The sequence below is a fragment of the Phyllostomus hastatus genome, unplaced genomic scaffold (assembly GCF_019186645.2).
Source record: "Phyllostomus hastatus isolate PE091 unplaced genomic scaffold, TTU_PhHast_1.1 phas_contig_41, whole genome shotgun sequence".
NCBI classification, from domain to species: Eukaryota; Metazoa; Chordata; class Mammalia; order Chiroptera; family Phyllostomidae; genus Phyllostomus; species Phyllostomus hastatus.
This window is the reverse complement of record NW_025333876.1, coordinates 7,073,146-7,097,026: the sequence shown is the minus strand read 5'-3', so window position 1 is coordinate 7,097,026 and position 23,881 is coordinate 7,073,146. Positions and strand designations below refer to the sequence as shown.

The 23,881-nt window shown below is 36.8% G+C and overlaps 2 protein-coding genes across 9 annotated transcripts in view; one reads left to right on the top strand and one right to left on the bottom strand.

The window, feature by feature from the left end:
- The window catches only part of MPHOSPH8 (M-phase phosphoprotein 8), an 83,674-nt gene extending 74,685 nt beyond the window's left edge, over positions 1 to 8,989 (top strand). Inside the window, exons 11-14 of one of the 2 annotated variants that reach the window (XM_045844842.1) lie at positions 2,150 to 2,304; positions 4,285 to 4,412; positions 5,341 to 5,424; positions 5,799 to 8,989. In XM_045844842.1, coding sequence (XP_045700798.1) covers positions 2,150 to 2,304; positions 4,285 to 4,412; positions 5,341 to 5,424; positions 5,799 to 5,840 — 409 coding nt within the window. In that variant the 3' untranslated portion in view covers positions 5,841 to 8,989. The remainder of the gene's footprint in view (positions 1 to 2,149; positions 2,305 to 4,284; positions 4,413 to 5,340; positions 5,425 to 5,798) is intronic. The other variant, XM_045844844.1, reaches the window with a different exon arrangement.
- Positions 1 to 23,881, bottom strand: part of PSPC1 (paraspeckle component 1) — a 112,719-nt gene that overhangs the window by 1,454 nt on the left and 87,384 nt on the right. For 2 of the 7 annotated variants that reach the window (XR_006786412.1, XR_006786413.1), the window contains 3 exons: positions 11,096 to 11,188; positions 10,204 to 10,339; positions 7,425 to 7,547 (listed from right to left, as the gene is read on the bottom strand). The gene's annotated coding sequence lies outside the window, so the exon portion shown is untranslated. Of the gene's footprint in view, positions 1 to 6,713; positions 7,548 to 10,203; positions 10,340 to 11,095; positions 11,189 to 14,720; positions 14,899 to 23,881 lie in introns of those variants that run through there. The other 5 variants (XR_006786408.1, XR_006786407.1, XR_006786409.1 and 2 more) reach the window with 5 other exon arrangements.

The following is a 23,881-nucleotide window of genomic DNA, read 5'->3' as shown; positions in this document are numbered from 1 at the left end:
CAGGGTCCCAGCACATGGAAATAAAGCCTAAAAACCTGGGGGCGGGCTGCGGTGGCAGGAGAAACTCCTAACATAACAGAAGGATTTGTTGAAGAGACCCACAGGGTCCTAGAACATACACAAACCCACCCACCTAGGAATCAGCACCAGAAGTGCCCAGCTTGCTTGTGGGTAGCAGGGGAAGTGACTAGAAACCTGCACAGAGCCAAGCAAGTGGCATTGTTCCCTCTCAGACCTCCTCCCCAACATATAGCACCAAAAAACAGCTATGTGGGTTGCCCAGCTCTGGCTAATTCCTAAGGCTCCACCCCTTATTGTGTAACAGGTGACAGAGACAAAAAAAAAAAAAAAGGCCCAAATGAAAGAACAGATCAAAGCTCCAAAAACAGAACAAAGTGATGAAGAGACAACCTACCAGATGCAGAGTTCAAAACACTGGTAATCAGGATGCTCACAGAAATGGTTGAGTGTGGTTGCAAAATAGAGGAAGAAGTGAAGGGCATCAAAAGTGAAATAAAGGAAAATGTACAGGGAACCAACAGTGACAGGAAGGGTACTGGGACTCAAATCAACAATTTGAAGCATAAGGAAGATATAAACATTCATCCAGAACAAAATGAAGAAACAAGAATTCAAAAAAAATGATAAGACTTAGGAACCTTAGGGACAGCTTTAAGCTTTCCAATATCCAAATCATAGGGGAGCCAGAAGGAGAAAACGATCTTGAAAAAACATAATGGAGAACTTCCCCAGTCTGACAAGGAAACAGACTTCCAGGGAGTCCAGGAAGATCAGAGTCTCCCAAACAAATTGGACCCAAGGAGAAACACAGCAAGGTACCTCATAACTGTATTTCCCAAGATTAAAGATAAGGAGAGAATTTAAAGCAGCAAGAGAAAAGGAGACAGTTACCTACAAAGGAGCTCCCATAAGACCATCAGCTGATTTCTCAAAAGACACCTTGCAAACAAGAAGGAACTGGAAAGTATTTGAAGTCATGAAAGGCAAGGACCTACATCCAAGATTGCTCTATCCAGCAAAGCTATTGTTTGGAAAGGAAGGGCAGATACAGTGCTTCCCAGATAAGGTCAAGTTAAAGGAGGTCATCTTCACCAAGCCTTTATGATACGAAATGTTAAAGGGACTTATCCAAGAAAAATACGGTCAAAAATACGATCAGTAAAATAACAAACTCACAATTATCAACAACTGAATCTAAGAACAAAAATTAAGGAAAAAACTAAAATAGGAACAATCAGAAATGGAGATCACATGGAGGGTTGTCAGTGGGAAGGGGGAAGGGAGAATGTGGAAAAAGGTACAGGGAATGAGAAGCATAATTGGTAGGTACAAAATAGACAGCAGGAGGTTAAGAACAATACAGAAAATGGAGAAGCCAGAGAACTTACATATACGACCCAATGACAAAAACTAAGGGGGAGGGGGGGAATGCTGGTGGTAGAAGGGTACATGATAGAGGGGGATAAAGGGGAGAAAAAAATGGGACAACTGTAATAGCACAGACAGTAAAATACACTTTTTAAAAAATGTTAAAATGAAGGCCTGACTGGTGTGGCTCAGAGTGAGTTGGGTGTTGTCTCAACAAAACAAAGGTCTGTGGTTCAATTCCTGGTCAGGGCACATGCCTGGATTGCAGGCCAAAACCCTAGTTGGGGGTATGCAAAGGGCAGCCAGTCAACGTTTCTCTCCCTTCCCCTCTCTCTAAAAATAAACTTTTTTTAAAAAAGTTAAAATCAAAACAAAATTTCTGATTTAGCACTACTAATCATTTTATTTGCTTCCTAAAGTAAGCACTGTTAGCAAGAAGTGTGTATGGCAGTTCTTGAATTTATTTTTTAAATAGAAATCTTGTTTTCCATTCTCCAAATTGATCATTTATTAAAGGGATGGTATTGAGCACTGTTTATGCACCAAGTACTATAGAGAGGGCAGTGGGGAGAAGACTTGACCTCATGGAACCCAAATTCCCAGGAAAGGACAGACAGTGAGAAAGACAGGTGGCACATTAGATGCAGGCAAGCAGGAAGAGGAAAGAGGTGGTTTTTAAAGTTGATCTGCATTCATCAGTAATAATTTTATGGCTCATGATTCTTTTTTTCATTAACGACTCTACATACTTTTTGATTAGACTTTCAAGGGTAGCAGAAGAGACAATAAAAGATTACTTTGAAGCACGCCTTGCTCTACTAGAACCAGTTTTTCCAATAGCATGTCATCGTCTCTGTGAAGGGCCAGATTTTTCAATGGATTTCAATTATAAACCCCCACCGAACATACCAGAAGGTAAGCATATGTTTTCCATGAGTCTGAAATATGACACTATTAGATCTCCTTATATAAACAAACCTTAAAAAATGTTCAGCCCTGGCTGGTGTAGCTCAGTGGATTGAGTGCCAGCCTGTGAACCAAAAGGTTGCCAGTTCAGTTTTCAGTCAGGGCACATGCCTGGGTTGTGGCCAAGGTCCCCAGTAGAGGGCGTGTGAGAGGCAACCACATTCTGATGTTTCTCCTCTTCTCTTTCTCCTTCCCTTCCCCTCTCTAAAAATTTATAAAATCTTTAAAAAAAAATTCTATTAGTATCAGCAATTATGTAAAATAGTTAAAAACAGCTACTCTGGCAGAAAAAGGACCAGCTGATGCGTACCATCCCATGTGACTTTAAAGGATCCACAGAAAATGGTGTTATAACTTGTTTAAAAAGTATGGAAGTTGGGAATAATAATTGTACTAGTTTTTTAGATTCTGAGCCCAAAATCAATGTTTTTCCTGAAATTTTGTTATTGCTAATAATTGCTTTTTTAAAGAGGAACAGAAGATGTCTGCCCTTCAATAGCATTAATTATAAACTTCAGTTCTGCCTCCTGGCCTCTGCTTAGCAGCTGCTTTGCAGGTAGCATGACTGCTTTCTCTAGGACACAGGTGCCACAAGCTTTTATAAAGCGGAGTGTCTGCCTGAAAGTAGGAAACTGAGCTCTGGCTTTTTTGTTTTGCTTTGTTTAAATAAATAAAACCCTGCCACCCATTAAAAGTCTATATGAGGTCTGTCCAGAATGTATTCAGCCATGTAATATGAAAAAGTGACATTTATTCAAGATACAAGATACACTACATAGGATGATGCCCCAGTCCCCATTCAAAGTAGGCACCTTGGGACCTCACACAGTTCTCCCAGTCACCATCAGCTGCAGTATCGTGTTTTCCTAAATCTCATCGATCGTCTGAAATCTCTTCCCTTTCAAAGGTCATTTTAGTTTTGGGAAAACTCTGAAGTCGCAGGGTACTAAATCTGGGTTGTAGGGTGGCTGAGTCACGTAGGTGATTTGATGTTCCACCAAAAAACTCTACGCAAGACATGGTGCATGAGTGGGCATGTTGTTGTGATGAAGCTGCCAATCACTAGTTGGCCATAGCTCTGACCCTTCTAAAGACAGCCACACAGTACACATGCTCACTCAATGGCATGTACCGTCCCCATTGACTCTTTTTGAATCTAGTCTTGTCAAGACAGGCATTCGTAGCTTTGGTGAACTTGGCATTGAGAGTCATGATTTGTCATTTTGACTATTCAAGCAGACATTTCACATTATAAATCTGGAGAAAAATCTTTACAGAAGTATAAGGTGTGCTCTTTAATGCTGGGACCAAAATAAATAAATTGTTCTTTATGTTCTTTTAGGAGGAAGTGTCTTCTGAACATTAAAAATAGTTTACCCATAAAAGAGCTGATACAGCTGTTTTGTTGTATTATTAAAAAGTATAGCTTTTCTTCAAAGTGAATCTTGCACAATATTTTGGACATTCAATGACAGCTTCAACTCATGCTTCCCCCCCCACCCCCCGCCAAAAAATAAGATTTGCTGTTAATCACAAAATTTGGAAAATACAAACAGTATGTGGAAGAAAATGGGAAATCACTCAAACCCACACCCAAACACAACCACCATAGAATGTCCAGCAGTTTGTTTCCGTGGATATTTATGCATTCAGCAAATGCCACTTTTAATATAGAAAAGCAAGTTTTAAAAAGTCAGTTCCATGAGCTATTAATAGAACAAAAAAATTTTTAAAGTGTTGTGGTTTGGCAATTGAAGGGCTTCTCCACTGGGGAGGAGAAAGTAGGTGGGGCAAGTGCACAGAGGCTAGCTGGGGCACTTCCATGTACCATGCTGTGCTACTCCCACCCATGCTTCTGCCTTTGGGGCTCTCAAAGGTGGAGTTTCAAGGACTGGGTTAAACTCTTGTGTTTGCATCTCCCTTGCTCAGGCTCTGGCATCCTGCTGTTCATTTTCCATGCAAACTTTTTGGGTAAAGATGTTATTGCTCGGCTCTGTGGACCATGTAGTGTACAAGCCGTAGTTTTAAATGATAAATTTCAGCTACCTGTTTTTCTGGTAAGATTTTCTGTGATTCATTACTGAAAAGTACATTTTTTAATTAAAAGATAACTTTTAAAATGCTATATTTTAATAAAGTCTTAATTATAATTCAGTAAACCTGTTGTTTGAAATGAGGCAATAGCCAATCCTAAATTTTATCAAAAATCTTTCTAAATGTTTGATACTTGAAACTTAAATTATGTTTGTCATGTCTTAAAATTAACATTCAGAATATAAATTCAATTTTAAATAGTATGCCTTTTCCCATCATTGTGATTATAAACAACATTCATTTAAAGGAAATTCTAAAAGAAAAGTATGCCTGGTCATGATATAATTTTGATTTTTATTATAAACATTTAAAAATAAAAATAATGTAATAACTGATCTATTAGTGGCTATATACATTCTTTTTTAATATAAAAAACACTCTTGGCCCTGACCATGTGGCTCAGTTGGTTGGAATGTCATTTCCAACCGAGTGCTGGAAAAGGTTGGCAGTTTGATCCTTAGGGTACATACCTAGGTTCCTGGTTCAATTCCCAAAGGGGGCATGTGCAAGAGGCAATTGATGTTTCTCTCTAAAATCAATGGTGACATGTCCTTGGGTGAGGATTTAAAAAAAAATGCTCCTGAAGAACCTTCATGCATGATTTAATAACCAAAATTAAATAGTTATAAAGACCTTTAACACTCAGGCTAATATGACTAACACATTCTAATCCTAAATATTTGGATATTGTTTTGTCATCTGTATCTTTTTAGTAAATCAAAGGAAAAGCAAATAAATCACAGCTTATTGCCTCATGAATTCAAATACAAAACTTGCACAGTCCTAAAGGGTTCTAGCCTCTTTAGATTAACATTATACTATTAGACCTAGCCTGTTCGTAGGTGGAGATGCTGGAAAAAATACTGACCCTTTTTTGGTCTTCTTCCCTAGGATAGTCATTTTGTTTACTCATTCAACCCTGTTGCAGGCCTCAACAAACTCTTCATAAGGTTAACAGAAGCACCCACCGCTAAGGTGAGAAGCCTTTCCCCATATTCAGTATTCCTACTTGAATTGTTTTTCTAAATGACTCTCTCATGTGGTTTCCTGGTATACCTCTCATAGAGACCAGTGCTCCCTCAGGTAACAGTCCGTGCAACATGCCCCTTTCTGAATCTAAAACATGACAGATATATGTACACATACCTGTGTACTACATCCCTATAGTGTCGAGCAGTCTGGGTTCTCTTCTAGGCTTTGGTATTTATAACAAAAGTTCAAATTGTAAGCCTTTAGATCATGACTATTTTAATTAAAACATTGAAATACCTGATTGATAACTACTTAATTTGGAAGTTTAAGGGGGACTATGTTTGTGCTGATCCCTATGCCTTGTTTTCTTTTTATAGGTAAAACTGCTAATAGGTGCGTACAGAGTGCAGCTACAATGACCAAACAATGAATCAGGATGGACTGGCTTTCAAACCTGTGCATTGCTAAATATTCTGTTACAAGCAGTTTGGAATTCTTGGCACTGCTAACACTTCCAGATTTAAAGTTTCATCTGTAAACCTCATGCAGTTTAAGTCTCTTAAGAATAGTGTGTTCTATACATCATAAAATACAGAAATGTACGTCCTTTGTGCCAGTTTTCAATAATTAGTGTTGTGTCCAAACTGCGTATTTCAGTTTTCCACAACGTGGAATAGTACATAGAGGGTCAAGAAAATTTTTAGCTTGAAATTTTCTACTACCCTAGGTGAATCTGTGTCCCCAAGCATGAATTTGCCACCCTTGAAGTTTGAGGGAAGAGGTCTGATCTATTTCTAATTTGCCCACACGTTCCAAGTTGGAGGTGACAACTTTGTATGTTTCCAGTTATCCCTTATTTGAAGAGAAAAAGAAAGTAAGGAATAGAAGAAAGTGTCCACCAAAACAAAGATATTCCCTTTTAGTGGCCCAAAAGGGAATATCCTTATTTTGAACACTGGGATGGTCAACTGAGCTATGCCAGTGAGGCTCATGTGGGGTTATTGTTCCTACGGACTTTTCCATAGGTCTGACTTTTGCATTCTTTTAAGAAATATTTGGCAAACTAATAAATGAAACTCAGTATGGACTATGGAAAGGCATAAAATTTATTTCTTGGTTAATTTTATGACTTCTAATTTTAATGAAAACGTTTCAGAATATCATGTATTAGATCCATCATTGTTTACAAATTAGAGAGCCATTTTTACTTTACATGCTAAAACTGCCCTTCTTGACAGTTTCCTCAAGAAAACACCACAGTGTTGGTCTTTCCATTTTCTTTTGGTACCCACCTTGTTTTGAGATGCAATGTGTATTATAGATTTTCAGCTAAATGGTGGCTGGCGTTGGACTCCTTCAACTAGATTGAATTTTGTACTAGTACTGTATGCAAATTCATAGCTTTCTAGAAAACAGTTAATGAGATTTGGGTTAGCAACAGTGCACAGAAAAGGAACACATATAAGAGAAATGGGCTTTTTAAGAAAATTTCCATTATGTCCAAATCCTACCCTAAGATAATCCTACAACTGTACAAGAACATATTAAGTGAGCATACACTATTTGTCAGGAGGCATGGCTTTCTAGGGTGGTAGAAAGCAAATAGAGAATCTGAGCACAATTCCTTTAGGAGTTGAGGCAGAGAAATAAGAAAGCTCTGTGAAGTCAGCAAGGGCAGAATGTGAAAATGGGCGAGTTATTTTGACAAACAGGGAACATAAAGGTTTAAAATCAGTAAAACCTTGTCTGTGTCAGCTTCTACCTGCCTTGTGACAGGTATGCTAGTAAACTGTGAACAGTGTGTATTAGGAACATGAGTCACACAGTTTTAATACAGTTGTTTTGCTCAGAACTAGGGCTTCTCTATAGCAGGTGAAGTACTTGTCCCTGAGTGGAAAGTGCTGAAAGTTCTGGTTTCTTATATGTACAAAGTGTGGATAGTGATTTCTCTGAAAATCAAAGCAATATCCTTGTATAAAATATGTATGACACAGAACACATACCTGAACTTAATCTTGGACATAAGCGAGCTCACGACTAAGCCAGTCATCACAAATGGGAGGCATTACACTGTGGCCTGACTCCCTGAAAAGCAGTTAGTTCACAGCTTTTTGCTTCAGTTTTATCTTGAAAAAGAAAAAGAAAATCACTCCTCAGCCATTACTCCTTTTCAGTACATCATACATACGGACATATACTCAAGTTAATCAGATTAACTTCCTTACTGCACCAATGTGGCTATAAACAGCACATTACATTTGCAATACCTCATAACACTCACTAAATGATGAACTACAATTAGATGGGGGTTTGGTTTCAGTCCAGGAATGTGAAATTTTTCAATTTCATACAATATCTTCTCAAATCACTCCCATCTGAACTCTAAATTTGTAGAATTTATTCAGGTGGGATGTCAGGAGGTAGCAATTTGAAACTCAGGTACTGCTTTGAGAACTTACTATGAGAGGGCCTCAGAAAGCATTTATCATGGAAGTCCAGTCTTTGAGTAAAATCGGAAAGAAACAGAAAAGTACAAGGAGACGGCTCAGCACAGAGCAGAGAAGCAGAACACACAAGGTAGGGCAAAAGGAGGCTTATCACTAGTGGTTCATAGTGGAAATGATGCAGTGAATAATAACTACTAATACAAGAATAAAGTAGCAAGTGAAACATGCTTTTGCCCAGCTCTATATACACCAAAATAGCAGAGAGTGACTTAGGAAATGAGAACTTTGAGAATTTCAATTTTCATACAGTTAATATTGCATAGCATAATACTGGTAAAACCCTGGAATTAAAGTTCTAAAATTTTAAAACTTTGCTCAGTTCAGAGGATGAGTGATGCGATCCACCCTGTTTCTTCCATCCTGTGCTGACCTGAAGGTACACTGCACCTTTCCCACCCAATCTGGGATCTCTAGGCCTGGCTTTTTGATCTCCATACGCAGGAGTCCTACTAGCAATTAGGAATTGTAATGACAGTGAGGGTTCACAATTCAATCAGGAAATAATAAAACAAAACTGGGAAATAGTTATCTGTCCATACCCCAGAGCTCCCACAAGACCCCTGGTTGGGATCTAAACCTAATAATACCTGGCATCATTTCAACTTTTAAGAATATAATTTCTATTACTCTGCAACATATTATCTCAGCCTTACTTATATGACCCATTATTTACTTTCCTTGGGCCAAGATAAATGCTTTATAGCCAAAATAGTTTTTCTCACAACAGTGCCAGATTTTGTGAGTGGTCCATTATCTTGGGAACTGACCAAAATTAGAGATTGCATGGGATGGTGACCGTCCCTCCAATGGTTCACTCTTATTTGTAGGCTGCTACCCTAATATTTTCTAAGATTAACCAGCAAGACCATACAAAGAGTAGGTACATATCTTTAAAATAAAACGAACTGGAATAAAACAAACTGAGTGAAAATGTAATATTTGTGCTATTCCAGATATCTTTGAACCAGTCTGTGAGGCCTCCTTTTTTAAGTATCAAGTGTTACTGCTCATATATCCATACACTACTTATATGGAGTAATAAACTCAAAAATGAAATACAACTGGTTTTCTGGCTTTTTTCCTCCTGTGTCATTATGAGCATTTTGTTAAGAAAGAAAATAATCCACTGAGTTAAGAGCAGCAGATCCAAAAATATTCAGGAACTGAATTAGTCTATTTGAACTATAAAAATGTCCTTCAGTAATTCACTTCTAGAGCTGGCATTTTGTTGTAAGCTTATATAGAGATTAAGATTAAGTACCTGAAGGGGTAAATATGTTACTAATAAAAAGCAGTGGTTCCCAAACAGAGCTGCCCCCTGAAGTAGAAATGAGAACACTCGGGCAGAAATCACACACAGGCTGACGGGGGTCTGCTCTTACAAGCCCTTCAGTGGCCTATCCTGCACCTCCAAGCGTGAGAACCACTGTTTCAAAGGATAGCCTGAAAATGAAGTGATTATTTTAACAAGATTTTTGAAGGAGGATAGTACCAGGTCACTTCCTCCTATGAGAATTAAATGTGTATTTGGTATTTTATTAATTTAATATTCACAAGGTTAATAAAACTTACTATCTTCCTGGAATGAATGTATCATTTCACTAACAAAAATGTATAATGAAAAGCAGTTACTGTAAATTACCAGTATTCACTTTTTCAAAAAACATTAACTTCAAAATCATAAAGTTCCAATGACATTCACTTGACAAGCTGACAAAGTTCTCTCTGATGGCCACACAATGCCACAGCTTTTGACTGTGGCACATTTAGATTTTGTTTTTAAGATTTTTTTTAATTTATTTATTTTTAGAGAGGAAAGGGAGGGAGATAGAGAGAGAGAGAGAGAGAGAGAGAAACATCAATGTGTGGTTGCTGGGGGTCATGGCCTGCAACCCAGGCATGTACCCTGACTGGGAATGGAACCTGCGACACTGGTTCGCAGCCCACCCCGAATCCACTGAGCTACGCCAGCCAGGGCTACATTTAGATTTTTTTTCTTCTGTACACATAGGTCAGTGGTTCTAGTAGAAAACCAGATTTATTTGAGGGCTTAAAAACATTTTTTTAAAAAATATTGCTAGATCCTACCCTAAGAGTTTGTTTTCCTAACAAGTTCCCAGATGATAGTGACACTAGGAATTAGCTTTGACAATCACTGCCAAACGTTAATTTACTAAAGCTGGACAACAGTATGCAAAAGAGCTGTCACATTTCAGGGCTCCATGAGGTGCTGGATACATTAAAGGTCAAATTTCTCAAAGGTAGGTATGCTTACATCAATGGTCCTTAGTCTCATGCCAATCCTCTCAGTCTTGTTGAAACAGGCAGTCTGACTCAGTCTACTGTGTGTCCTGGGATTCAGCACTTCTGAGAAACTCAGGTATGCTCACACTCCTGGTCTGAGGCCACACCTGTAGTAGCAAGAAGAGAATGGAATTTGTCATCAACCAGTAAGGAATACACTTAATACTTTCTGGATCTATCAGGATGACAATACACAATCATCCAAATTCTGTCAAAAAGACCACACAATAAATGTTACCATAACATTGTGTGTCTACCAACTTAGCAAAATAATACAAAAATTGATCTTCGCTGCAAAGGGTACAAAGCGGCAAGGAAGAAGTTTACCTACTATCCCTCTAGCATTGATAAGATTTTATGATATTAAACCATTTTAAGGTTATAGTCTCTCCAAATGAATGTAAGACTAAAATTTTAGGCTTCAGATCACTGAACATAAGAGGGATGTTTTTCCTTTAGTAAATAACATGTTTTAATATATCAACTCTGTCTCTGTTCTCAAAACAGTTTTTTAACACATTACTACCAGTAAGGACAAATAGACAGAGACAATTTAGATCTTAAAATTAATCTCCAACCTTGTTCAAAGGAATGTTCATCACAAAGTCCACAGTCAGCACCAGAAAAAAATGACTAAAAGAGGAAGGAGCCCTGGCTGGTGTAGTTCAGTGGATTGAATGCTAGCCTATGAACCCTAAAGGTTATCGGTTCAATTCCCTGTCAGGTCACAGCTGGTGGCGTGCAAGAGGCCACCAATCACTATCTCCCACACATCAATGTTTGTTTCTTCCTCCCTTACCCTCTCTAAAAATAAATAAGTAGAATCTTAAGGAAGGAAAGGATGAGCCATTACAACACACTACCTGAAAGGAAACAACTCCAGTACATCCTCATCTCTAAACTTGATTTGTGCTGGACGTCAAATTTCAGGTAGCTTTATCCATGTTTTTATCCTCCTAGGATACAATAAAGTCAGATTTAGCCTTTAATAAACTAGATTCAGTAACAATTTCTTAAAAGTCTTAACAGTAATCATTTTCCCTTAGGATGCTATTTAAAGTCTTTCCACATTTGGTTATTTCCATTCACTAAGATTTTCCTTTAATCCATTACCTCAAAGAACATCAAATGATACTACATTCAGCTTACTTTTATGTTTTTAGCATTAAGTAATAGTAAATCCTAAACACTAAATCATCTCTGCTAATGACTTTAAAATATTGGCTCTATTTTGCTAAATCCTTTTTTTTCCATAGCTAGGTCCTCTTGAAAGCTTAGAACCTTATAATCCTACACAGGGTCTGCATTTCCTACTGTATCTACAAAATTATATTCTACTTGTACCGAGGCAGGGTACACCAACATCTGTTGTGCTCCACAAGAAAGATTCTTATCTATCCTAATAATAGCTTGGAACAATGTTTTTTGAAGAGAGTATGCACCCCAGATTTTTGATTGGGGAACAACTTTATGTTTATCCTTACAAAATGTGTCAAACCTGAAATATTAGTACAGTATTACACAATTACAATTTAGATATGCACATTGCTTCATTTCTTTTTAACTATTGGGGGTAATGACCCAAAAATAATGAAAATTACTACCCTAGATGAGTACTGTTTTCAAAACCCTGTTGTGTCTCAAATTCACTTGAGGATTGGATGAAGTATGACCATCCCCAAGAAATATAAATACAAAAGTATGTATACAAAATTCTGCATGTAGGATGTGAGGGTGATCTAGCTGTGACATCTGTCACCCCACTGACCACAGGGGTTGATTCAGCTGATCTGGCCAGCTAGGTGGGTGTCCCCTTCCTCCCTGATCCACGTGTGTCCCTCCCAAAGCTGCATGCTCAGTTGAAGAAGACCTTCCCAACCACAGGAGAGCACTGGTCTTCAGTCAAGGGTATACAGGTAGCTGTACTCCCCTGCTAGAACCTACAAACAAATTCTCAAAATACTACATGTAATTTAAAAAGTTTCATAGATTAATACACCCTGATGATCCAACATGACCCAAGGCCCCAGATATAAAACCTTAAATATGGTTTCAAATAAGACATAACAAAAATATCTTTTACATATTTTTACCTGCAGTTAGCATTCTACTGCATGTAATACTTGCTAGGTATATGTTCCTCAAGTGATCCACATTTTAACTTGGTTACTACCATATACATAATGACTTTAGTCAAGTTAAGGCTGAGAAGAATAAATTGAACCATCAACCAAACCAAACTGGATTACTTAATTTTTAATGATACCAGGGCTATTAGAATTTTTAAGTCAACTTTCACCATAGTGACCATGCATTTTACATACCATTAAATATACTGATCTATACCATTTAGCCAACTTCTAGTTGCCAATATTTAGACTTTAAAAGGGGGACTTGCCTCAATACCCGAATTCAGAGTTCAAAGTCAATCATAAATTCTGTGACCAAGTTTACTATACACTGCATTATAATCAACACTAATGATGCATCACAGGGAACTCCTGCACATGTGCATCCATTCAGTGACATTGGGTTTAGGATTTTAAAATCTCTGAGAAAAGTTCATACACAAAAACATAAGGACTTTAATATTTCTAAATCTAAGGAACAGCTGTTCTCCATCATAGTACTGTCAAATATATTTTTAAAAATCAATAACTGCATAAAAAGAAAAGGTCTCTGCCCAGGCTGCTGTGACTCAGTGGATTAAATGCAAACCTAGAAACTGAAAGCTCGCCAGTTCCGATTCCTAGTCAAGGCATGTGCCCTGGTTGCAGGGCAAGATTCTCTCCTCCTCTTTCTCCCTCCCTTCCCCTCTTTCTAAAAATAAATGAATAAAACTTAAAAAAGGGGGGGTATCCTTCAATTGAAATCAAAGTATAACAAGACTGTGACAACTTTGGACAAAAGTAGAATGTTTTAAATTAATTTTAGAATAAAACTGGGTAAGAACCATGTGCAAGTTAATGTTGGATTATACCCTCCCATGCCACAACATTTAAATTGGTAAAAGTAGAAAAGGCATCTCCAGACACACCCTAGGTTTTTCCATGTAGTCAAAAATTTAAACAGCCAATAGCACACATACTTTTCCAATGACTTTTCATGAAGAATAAAACACTGAAGATACATAGGCCCATTCTTAATTAACAATGGACCTAATATTCTCCCGGTCTTTAAGTTAAGAAGGTATCCTTTTCCATTGGGTACAGGACTCTACTATCATTTGTATATTACATATAGTTTATATTATGTAATGTATAAGAAAGGACTGTTTAAAATATAAATAAGACATAATTCAGAAAGCACAGAAGCTAAACACAGCTCCACAAAGCTGTTTAAAATTACACCATATGAATTGTAAAAACCCAAGAAACAGGGCATTAGTAAAGGCTCATATTGAAATACACCTTGCCAGAAGTCAACCTCAAAGACAGGCTTCCTCAGAAATGGACACTGCTGGCAGAGAACTATGAAGGAATCACGTTGTTATCCACATGCTCAAAGCATGGCCAGGTCAAACAAGAACATCAGAGAGATCTAAGAGCAGTAGTCACACCTGAATTTGATTCTTTGCTTTCATGATAAGACACGGATTAAAGCAATTAATAACCACATTACAGGCAAGTCACAACAGGCAAAATATGCAGGATACTTGCTAACATTCCACTTAAGCATTAAAGAATATCAACAATATGAAGAAATGGTTTGTGAAAACAATAATATCAAAAGCCAAAGATTAGGGTCAAAAACTCAAAAGCCATCATTTCCCAAAGGAACTTGAGACACTGCTCACAAAAGCAAGTATGTAAAACACTTGAAAACACACCAAGTTTATCCTTTCTGATATAATACAACTTCAACTGGTGAAGAATGATGTTACAAAATACAATTTCAATTAACATTTAACTGGAAATAAAAAAAAGACGTGTTCAGCTGTGAATGGGTAGCTCGGTTGGTTAGAGCGTTGTGCCATTACACTAAAATTGTAGGTTCAATCTCCAGTCAGGACACATACAAAATCAACAAAAGGGAGACCCAAGATGGCGGAGGAGTAGGTAGAAGCTGCAATAACCTTCTCCCAGGACCAATCTGGAATTACAACTCAACTGTAGAGAAATCATCCTAACTAACCAACAGAATACTAATTGGAGAGAAGCCTTGTAATGAAGGGCAGACAGAAGAAACAACTTCACCACCACAAGACTGGCAGGGAGTGTGGAGAAGGCACAGGAGGGCTGACTGAGATCCCACAAGTGGCAGCTGAAGTTCCAGAGGGATGTTTCAGTGGCCAGGGGGTTCACCCAGAGATGCATGGGGTCTAAACCCCAAGCTGGACTCCCCAGCCTACAGCACCAGAGCAGAAAAAGTAACCCAGTAAACATCTTGCTGTGAAAAGCAGTGGGGTTTCTGTCCACCAGAGAGAGCTCAAGATACAAAGGGCCTCTTAAAGGGCCAAAACACAAAATTCCATTTGCAGCCACTTACCCTGGGCTCCGACAGAAGGAGGGCAGAGTGGACTAGAGATGCATGAAGAAAATCTGCAGCTTGTGGCTCTGGGGAGAGAACTGAAAGAACAGCTACCAGGATCCATATGCTGGGTCATCCCCCATACTCCAGGAGCCATCTCTCTCAGGCACAGCACTCCTTTGCAAGTGGTATCAGTCTAAGGGAAAGCAATGGCCACACCCACAGGAATTACCATACTTTGCCATGTATAAGGCACACTTTTTTCCAAAAATTTTGAGGGAAAAGTAAGGATGTGCATTATACATGGGTAGCACCTGAAATGCCTTATATCTGTTCTTGTGTTTTATAATTATTCGTTACATAAAATTGTACCATATTATACTCAAAAACAAATGCTAAAATTCCTTTCTAATGCAAAAAAACAAGTATCTACATATCAACAAGGAAATACTGAATTAAAAAATTAAAGCAAAAATTTTTTTTCCTGAAACACTGGACCGAAAACATGGGTGCACAGTATACACAGGAGCACGTTATACATGGCAAAATACAGTACTCTGCCCCGCGATGTGATACTTAAGCCTGGCTGCTGAGTACAGTTTGAGGCTATATAACTGATTAAGTTGAACTAAGGAAGTTCCCTGAGAGCTATAAGGCTTTTAACTGACTGTCCCCTGGGCCCAGTGATGGTAAGCTGGCCATGGTATGTAGCCTGGTTCTTTCCGCACATACTCAAGCATAGCAGTAAGAGCCACATTCTGTGCATCACTGAAAGCTCCAAACAGACTGTCCAGGGGCAGTTAAAAGCAGTGTCTGTCCAAAGTCTGCATCAGAGTCTTTGCAGATCTAACTAATACATAAAAATACATAGAAACAGCCAAAATGGAAAGACAAGAAATAGACCCCAAGTGAAAGAACAAGAGAATTTTCCAGAAGAGCTAGCTGAAATGAAGACAAGCAATTTATCAATTAGGTTGGAGTAATGATTATAAGGATACTCAACAGCATGAAAAAAGACACAGAAACCATAAAAAAGGACAAGTCAGAAATAAATAATGTAATATCTGAAATAAATAATACACTGGAAGGAATAAACAGTAGATTGATGAGGAGAGGATGAATCAGTAATGTGGAAAAGAAAAAAAAAAAAACACCCAGGCAGAACAACAAAGAGAAAAAACAATTTTAAAAAATGAGGAAAACTTAAATATTTTGGACAACATGAAGTGTAATAACACCCGCATCAAAGGAATACCAAAAAGAGAAGACAGTGAGCAAGGGATTACGAACTTTTTGAACAAATAATGACCAAAAATTTCCTTAATCTGGTGAAGGAAAAAGACACACAAGTCCGATAAGCTCATAGAGTCCTGAAAAAGTTGGACCCATATGCTTACACTAAGACATATCATAATTAAAATGTCAAAGCTTAAAGATAAGGGGAGAATCTTAAAACCCACAAGGGAAAAGCAGGTATTTACATATAAGGAAGCACCAATGAGACTGTCATCTTATTTCTCAATAGAAACATTTCAGGACAGAAGGGAGAAGCATAATATATTCAAGCTGATGGATACCAAGGGCTTATAACCAAGGCTACTTTCACCAGCAAGGATATCATTTAAAATCAAAGGACAAATAAGGAGCTTCCCAGACTAGAAAAAGCTTATAAAGGAGTTTGTAAACACCAAACCAGCATGCAACATATATTCCGCTGTTTTAAGAACAAGCGGAACATGACAAAGACTAAGAAAAACAAAATAGAGGAAAATAGTCTAACAGTAAAATGGCACTAAATACCTATCTATCAATAATTCCCTTAAAAGTAAATAGCTTAAATGCTCCAACCAAAAGACAGAGGGTAGCTGAATGGGTAAGAAAACAAGACACATATATATACTGCCTCCAAGAGACGCACCTCAGATCAAAAGATACACAGAAACTAAAAAAGTAAACAGATGGGAAAGACATTCCATTCAAACTGGAAGAAAAAAAACCTAGGGTAGCAATACTTATATTCAACAAAATTGATTTTTAAAACCAAGACTATAGTAAGAGACAAAAAAAGGACACTACTTAATGATAAAGGGAACAATCCAACAAGAGGATATAACCCTAGTAAACATTTATACACCCTACATAGGAGCACTTAAATGTGTAAGGAAATCTTTATGGAAATAAATGAAGAGATATACAGGAATACACTCATAGTTGGGGATTTTAAAACCCCATTGACTTCAGATCTTCCAGACAAAAAAATCAACAAAGACAGTAGCCTTAAACAAAACACTACATCAAATAGATTTAACTGATGTCTTCATAGCATTTCACCCCAAAGAGGCATAATATACATACTTTTCAAATGTATGTGGAACATTTTCTAGGACAGACCACATGTTAGGACACAAAACAAGTCTCATTAATTCAAGAAGACTGAAATAATATCAAGTATCTTCTCTGACCACACTATGAAACTGGAAATTAATCACAAAAACAACATTGAAAAACACACAAAGACATGGAAGCTACCTAACTTGTTATTAAGCAGTAAATGGGTCAACAACAAGATCAAGTAGGAAATCAAAATATACTCTGAAACAAATGAAAATGAGAACACAACAATCCAAAATCTGTGGGACACAGGGAAAATAATCTTAAGAGGGAAGTTCATAGCATTATCTCAAAAAATAAGAAAAGCTCAAATAAACATTCTAGCTTTACACTGAAAGGATCTTGACAAACAACAACAAAGCCCAAAGTGAGCAGAAGGAAGAAAATAATAAAGATTAGAGAAGAAATAAATGAAATACAGTCTAAAAAAGCAACCTTTAACCACACTCATCAAGAAAAAGAGAAGACCCAAATAAATAAAATCAGAAATGAAAGAGAAACTAACACCAAAGAAAAACAAAGGATTGTACAACATTATAAACTCTATACCAACAAATTGGACAACCAGGACACATATGCCAAGACACATCATAATTAAAATGCCAAAGGTTAAAGATAATCTTAAAAGCAGCAAGAGAAAAGCAAATAATTACTTACAAAGGAGTTCCCATAATACTGTCAGCTGATTTCTCAAAAGAAACTTTGCAGGCTAGAAGGAACTGGCAAGAAGTATTCAAAGTGATGAAAAGCAGGGACCTACAGACAAGATTGCTCTACCCAGCAAAGCTGTCATTTAGAATCAAAGGGCAGATAAAAAGCTTCGCAGACAAAGTAAAGCTAAAGGAGTTCATCATCGCTAAGCCATTATTATATGAAATATTAAAGGGTCTTATTTAAGAAAAACGATCAAAACTATGAATGTAATATGGCAATAAATATACAACTATCAACAAGCAAAGCTAAAAAACAAACTAAGCAAACAAGCAGAACAGAAACAATCATAGATTTGGAGATCACTTGGAGGGTTATCAGTTGGCAAGGGGAAGGGAAAGGATGGGGAAAATGTTGCAGGGATTAAGAAGTATAAACTGGTAGGTACAAAATAGACAGGGATGTTAAGAACAATATAGGAAATGGAGTAGACAAAGAACTTATGTGTAAGACCCATGGACATAAACTAAAGAGAGAAATTCCTGGAAGGAATGGGTAGTACCAAGTTGAGGGGGGCAAATGGGGAGGTATTGGGACAACTGTGATAGTATAAATAATAAAATATATATTTTAAAACAACACTGCAAAGGAAAGTACATGCTTGATGAACAGAGATACTAAAATCCACCATAAAATATTAGCCAACAGATAAAGCAATGCATCAAAAAGATCAAACACCAAGATCAAGTGGGATTTATTCAGGGAATCCAAGGTTGGTACAATAATCATAAATCAATAAATGTGATTCACCACATAAATAAGATGGATAAAAACATATGATCATACCAATAGATGAAGAAAAAGCATTTGATAAAAGCATCACCCATTTATAATTAAACACTCTCAGCAAAGTGAGAATAGAAGGAACATACCTAAACACAAAGGCCAATCTGACAAACCCACTACCAGCTTCATTCTCAACAGGCAGAAACTACAAGCATTCTCCTAAGACCAGGAACAACAGAGATTCAACATAGTACTGTAAGTTCTAGTCACAGCAATTAGAAAAGAAGAAACAAAAGGCATCCAGATTGGAAAGGAAGAAGTAACACTGTCTTTATTTGCAGATGACATGCTACAGTACAATCAGAGAAAGAAAAATACCATCCATTTTCACTCATACGTGGAATCCAATGGACAAACTGAACTAACAAGCAAAACAGAGACAGACACATAGATAGCTGGATGACAGCTGGGGTGGGGGTAGTACTGTTGGATATGGAGGAACTCAGGAAAAAGAACTCATGGACATGGACAACAGAATGGGGATTGCAGAGAGGAAGGAGCATAAAAGGACTTAATGATAATGGAAAAAATATTTGGAAATAATGAATATTAAATTAAAAACTCCAGAAATAAACAATAATTTTTAAATTGCAAAACATAAGAATCAACCATGAAATTCATAAATAAGTGAAACAAATCAATGTTTCCCACTCTTGAATCAATGAATAAAACTTTTCTTTTAAATATAAATTTTCAACATGTGTGATTTTCATGACTCATGTATTTAAAACCTGTGATAAAATAAAAATAGGAAACTAAGGCTTTGATTTTCCATCAAATCCATGGACCTCCCCCAGGTTAGCATGTCAGTCATTATAAAAATTTAGCTATATAATGAATAACTTCCATCTTCTAGTTCTTTTGCAAAAACCAAAATCCACACTATGAACATTCAATTCTGGATTCCCAATATCGTCTGCTTTTCAAAAATCTAATAAAGCTACACATTACTTTTTTGTTTTATATCACTATTATACACAGGTCCATGTTTTACATCACATACCAATAAAACCACACATCCTAACTATAGAGGGCAATGACAGTATGATGAATGGGGAAATGCAAAAGTACTTCACACACACAAAAAAGTTATCTCAATGACCAAAAACATAAGAAAATATACTCATAAGAGAAGTTACTACAAAAATGTAAACTAAAATCACAATGACCTCTACACACTCACTGCAATGACTAAAACTAAGATGACTGGCAATGCTGCATGTAGAGAATGTAGAGCAACGGGAACCACACACATTGTTCATGGGAACATAAAGCAGGACAGACGCTTTTGACAAATTGTTTTGACAGTTTCTAAGAAACACACATATGCCCTGTACTCAGCAATTCCACTTCTAGAGTTTTACCCCAAGAAAAATGAAATGCTTAAATGATCTGTAAAAGAATTTTCATAGCAGCTTTATGTAAAATACCCCAAACTGCAAACTACTCCAAGGGTGTATCAATTAAGAGACTAGACGAATAAAACATGTCACCTTCACTTCATGGTTACACTAGGCAGCAATAAAAGAGAAGTTACTACTGACATATGCAACAACACAGGAATTTGAAAAGCACTATCCTGAGTGTAAGAAGCTACCAGGCAAAAGACTATACGTTTTAAGTGTCTATGTGAAATTCAAAAACAGGCAACACTGACCAATGTTGATTAAATAATAGTGGTTACCTTTGATGTAGGGTGAACTGACTGTAAAGAAGCTCAGAAGATCTGAAATCTATAAAAACTGACACTGCTAAATCAAACAAAAATCACGAATACAAAGTGACAGACTAGTCTAAATTTTTTTAAGATTTTATTTATTTATTTTTAGAGAGAGAAGGAAGGGGGAGAGAGAGAGAAACATCAGTGTGCGGTTGATGGGGGCTGTGGCCTGCAACCCAGGCTTGTGCCCTGACTGGGAATAGAACCTGCGATGCTTTGGTTCCCAGCCCGTGCTCAATCCACTGAGGTACGCCAGCTAGGTCTAATCTAAATGTTTTAAAAAGCAGGATTTAAGTTTTAAATTGATGAATCAGAAAAAAAATTAAAGTTGATGTAGCAACTCAAAATTAAGAAATAAGTACGTAAAATAAGGTCCTATTCAAGTAAATAAGAATAATCATTTATAAATGTTAACATGGAAATCTACAACATACTAAAGAAAAAAAAAGATTGTAACTTTTTTTAGCCACAAGATACATTATATTATTTTAAGCTTTACTGATGGCAACTAAATTTTTCAGGAAACTAATTTACAAACAATATATAATCTTCTCCAAGGGTTGTAACATTTGCTGAAGTTATTAAAGAAATGTAAAGTACAGAAAAGACTCACATGAAATCTAATAAATAACATACAAGTTGACAGAACTTTTATCAAAGATATTCAACTAATCATTTTTTTAATTAATTTTATTCTTAGAGGGGAAGGGACGGAAAAGGAGAGGGACTGAAACATCAACATGTGGTTACCTCTCCTGTGCCCTGTACTGGGGGAACCTGGCCCGCAACCCAGGCATGTGCCCTAGACTGGGAATCGATCCAGCGACCCCTTGGTTTTCAGGCTGCTGCTCAATCCACTAAGCGACACCAGCCATGGCTCAAGTAATCACTTGTAAAAAGAGTTAGTAGTTAGTATTAACTTAGATTCAATGGTCCAGATCTGTATGTATATGCTATATTTGCAAAGCAATTGTGATGGTAAACAAAGGATTGGAAGTTGAAGACAATGAAAATTTTAAAATGTATTTTGTCCCCAAATACCTATAGAATCATTTCAGTTAAAAAAAAAAAAAGGCAGCATTATCCTCTTGTGATGACCCAAGATTTCTGTAGCACCACTCTTCAAAAGTTCCAAAACAACAAAAAACCTATCCTTAATCATCATGTAATCAAGGTTAAGGTTTAAAAACAAGGTGGGCTACAGTAACAATAAATTACTTTTCTAGTTCCAGATGACAGATGATTACTACGAACTTACCTGTACAGCCTTCACTATTTTCTTTTAACATTTCAGTATGTCAAGAAAATTACTACCTCATGAAAGAATCACTGTCAGTTAGTTAATGTACAACCATGTTCATATATAACCAAGCAACACTGGGAACAATTACCAAATGACAGTCAATGGTTTCGTCTTCACCATACATTTAAACCATTTAAAAATAGCAGCTACTGTTACTTTGAAAATCCCATGTAAATCAATTTACTAGGAAAAACATTTCTTATGGAATCCATAAAATGGATTTATGCAGTAAATAAATATCAGTGCTGTAAGCAGAAATTACTCAGACATCAAACAAGTACAATCTGCACTGATCAGTGCTGACCACCTATTTAAATCTATTTTAAAATAGGGTGGAAACCGGTGCTGAACAAAATCAGTGATAAAGCAACATGGTGAACAGCAATGAGAACCCTCTTTATCTAGTGCTTCATTTAGCAAGTCCTCACTGGGGTACTTGACTTGAGGGGAGGAAGATGTACACTAACTTCTAATTATAAGTGTATTCCTTTACTATATTTACATGAGAACACAAGAATACATTAACGTTGTTAACTTTTAATGGGTTGTCCTGAACACATGATGCCAACATGTTTTTAAAAAATTGCTGGGCCTGCAACCCAGGCAAGTACTCTCACCAGAAACCCAACCAGTGACCTTTCACTTTGCAATATGAAGCCCAACCAACTAAGCCAGAACAAGAAAGAATAGACAAGCTTTTAAACAGATTCCCCAGTGAAAAATTCTGGAATAAATGGAAGGCACAAAATATGGGGGTGGGGGCATGTTACTACTGAGACAAAATAAAAACTTGAGGGGAGGGGGAGGGGCAGTGGGGAAAAGGGTTTTCAGGAACTACTTATAAAGGACACATGGACAAAACCAAGGGGGAGGGTGGAAGCAAAAGAGGGAGGTGGGTTTGGAGAGGGTGGGGAGAAAATACAGACAACTGTAATTGAACAATAAAATAGTTTAAAATTAAAAACAAAATAAAATTAAAAAACTTGAAATAAACCTAGAGTTGTGACATTCTAAATTATTGGGGGAGAGGAGAGTAATCTTATATCAAAATGACTGAAAAGTAGGAAACAAAATTATATCAAGGTTAAAAATCAAACTTGTTTCTTATTTCCCAAGAGACATTCTCTTCCTACAATAAAGTAGCCAGCAGAGGGCAACCCCTCTGTGTCTCAGACAGCATTTTCCCTAAACTTTAATAAATACTATACTCAAACATACCTTATTTATGACCACTAATGTGACATCCAATTATTCTCTCCCTTTTCTGTTATCTATGTATCAATAGTCTTTGTAGACAAACCATGCCACCATTACCTTCCACCTCATATTACTGAAAAAATCTGTTTGCATTTTTCTTCTGGATCTTCATCAATAAAGTCTCCATGAGCCGTTAAAAAAAAATTCTAAAATATAAACTAGATCATACCAATATGAGGCCCAAGTCCTTCCGACCATTTCTTATTCATCAAGAAAAGTCTCAACTATGCATCTGGGCATACATTGTCATTCTATTGGGTTGGCCAAAAAGTTCATTTAGTTTTCTCCATACGATAGCTCTAATAGTGCCCTAACTGCATTCTTTAACTTCATTGGAAACAATTTTGGTGTTAAGATTGTGTTGTGACAGTTGTCATAGCAATGTGTATTTTACAAAAATCAAAATTGGTCAATTTTTGTGCAGCCATTTTAATGTTGATGATAGAACATTTTCAGACTATTATGCTTTATTACTTCAAGAAAGGTAAAATCAAAACTGAAACTCAAAAAGATATATATTTGTGCAGTGTATGGAGAAGGTGCTGTGACTGATGAAGTGTCAAAAGTGGTTTGTGAAGTTTGGCCAAATAATTTTGTTGTGGGGCTGTCTCAGGCATTGGAAGATGTTTAGCAGCATCCTGACCTCTACCCACTAAAAGCCAATAGCATAAGATAGCCAACATACTCCAACTACCCAAATCTATTAATAAAGTTATTGGTAAAAATGAAAAATGATGATTTTTCAGAAAAAATCTTCAGTCTTTTACTTTACAGAAAAAAACATAATGAACTTTTTGGCCAACCCAATACATCATACCTCCCCAAAGGGAGAAAATTAGTTGGAGGTGGATATAAGGGATAGCAAAAATCTTAACCCCTTATGTATTATTAAGACACAAGTAAAAGATACATCTACAATACATAAACAGCTATCTGGGGTGCTAAAATTTCATTAGATGGTTGAGTCAATTAGAAAAAATGAGCTGAGAAAAAACTTGCCTTGTTCACTAA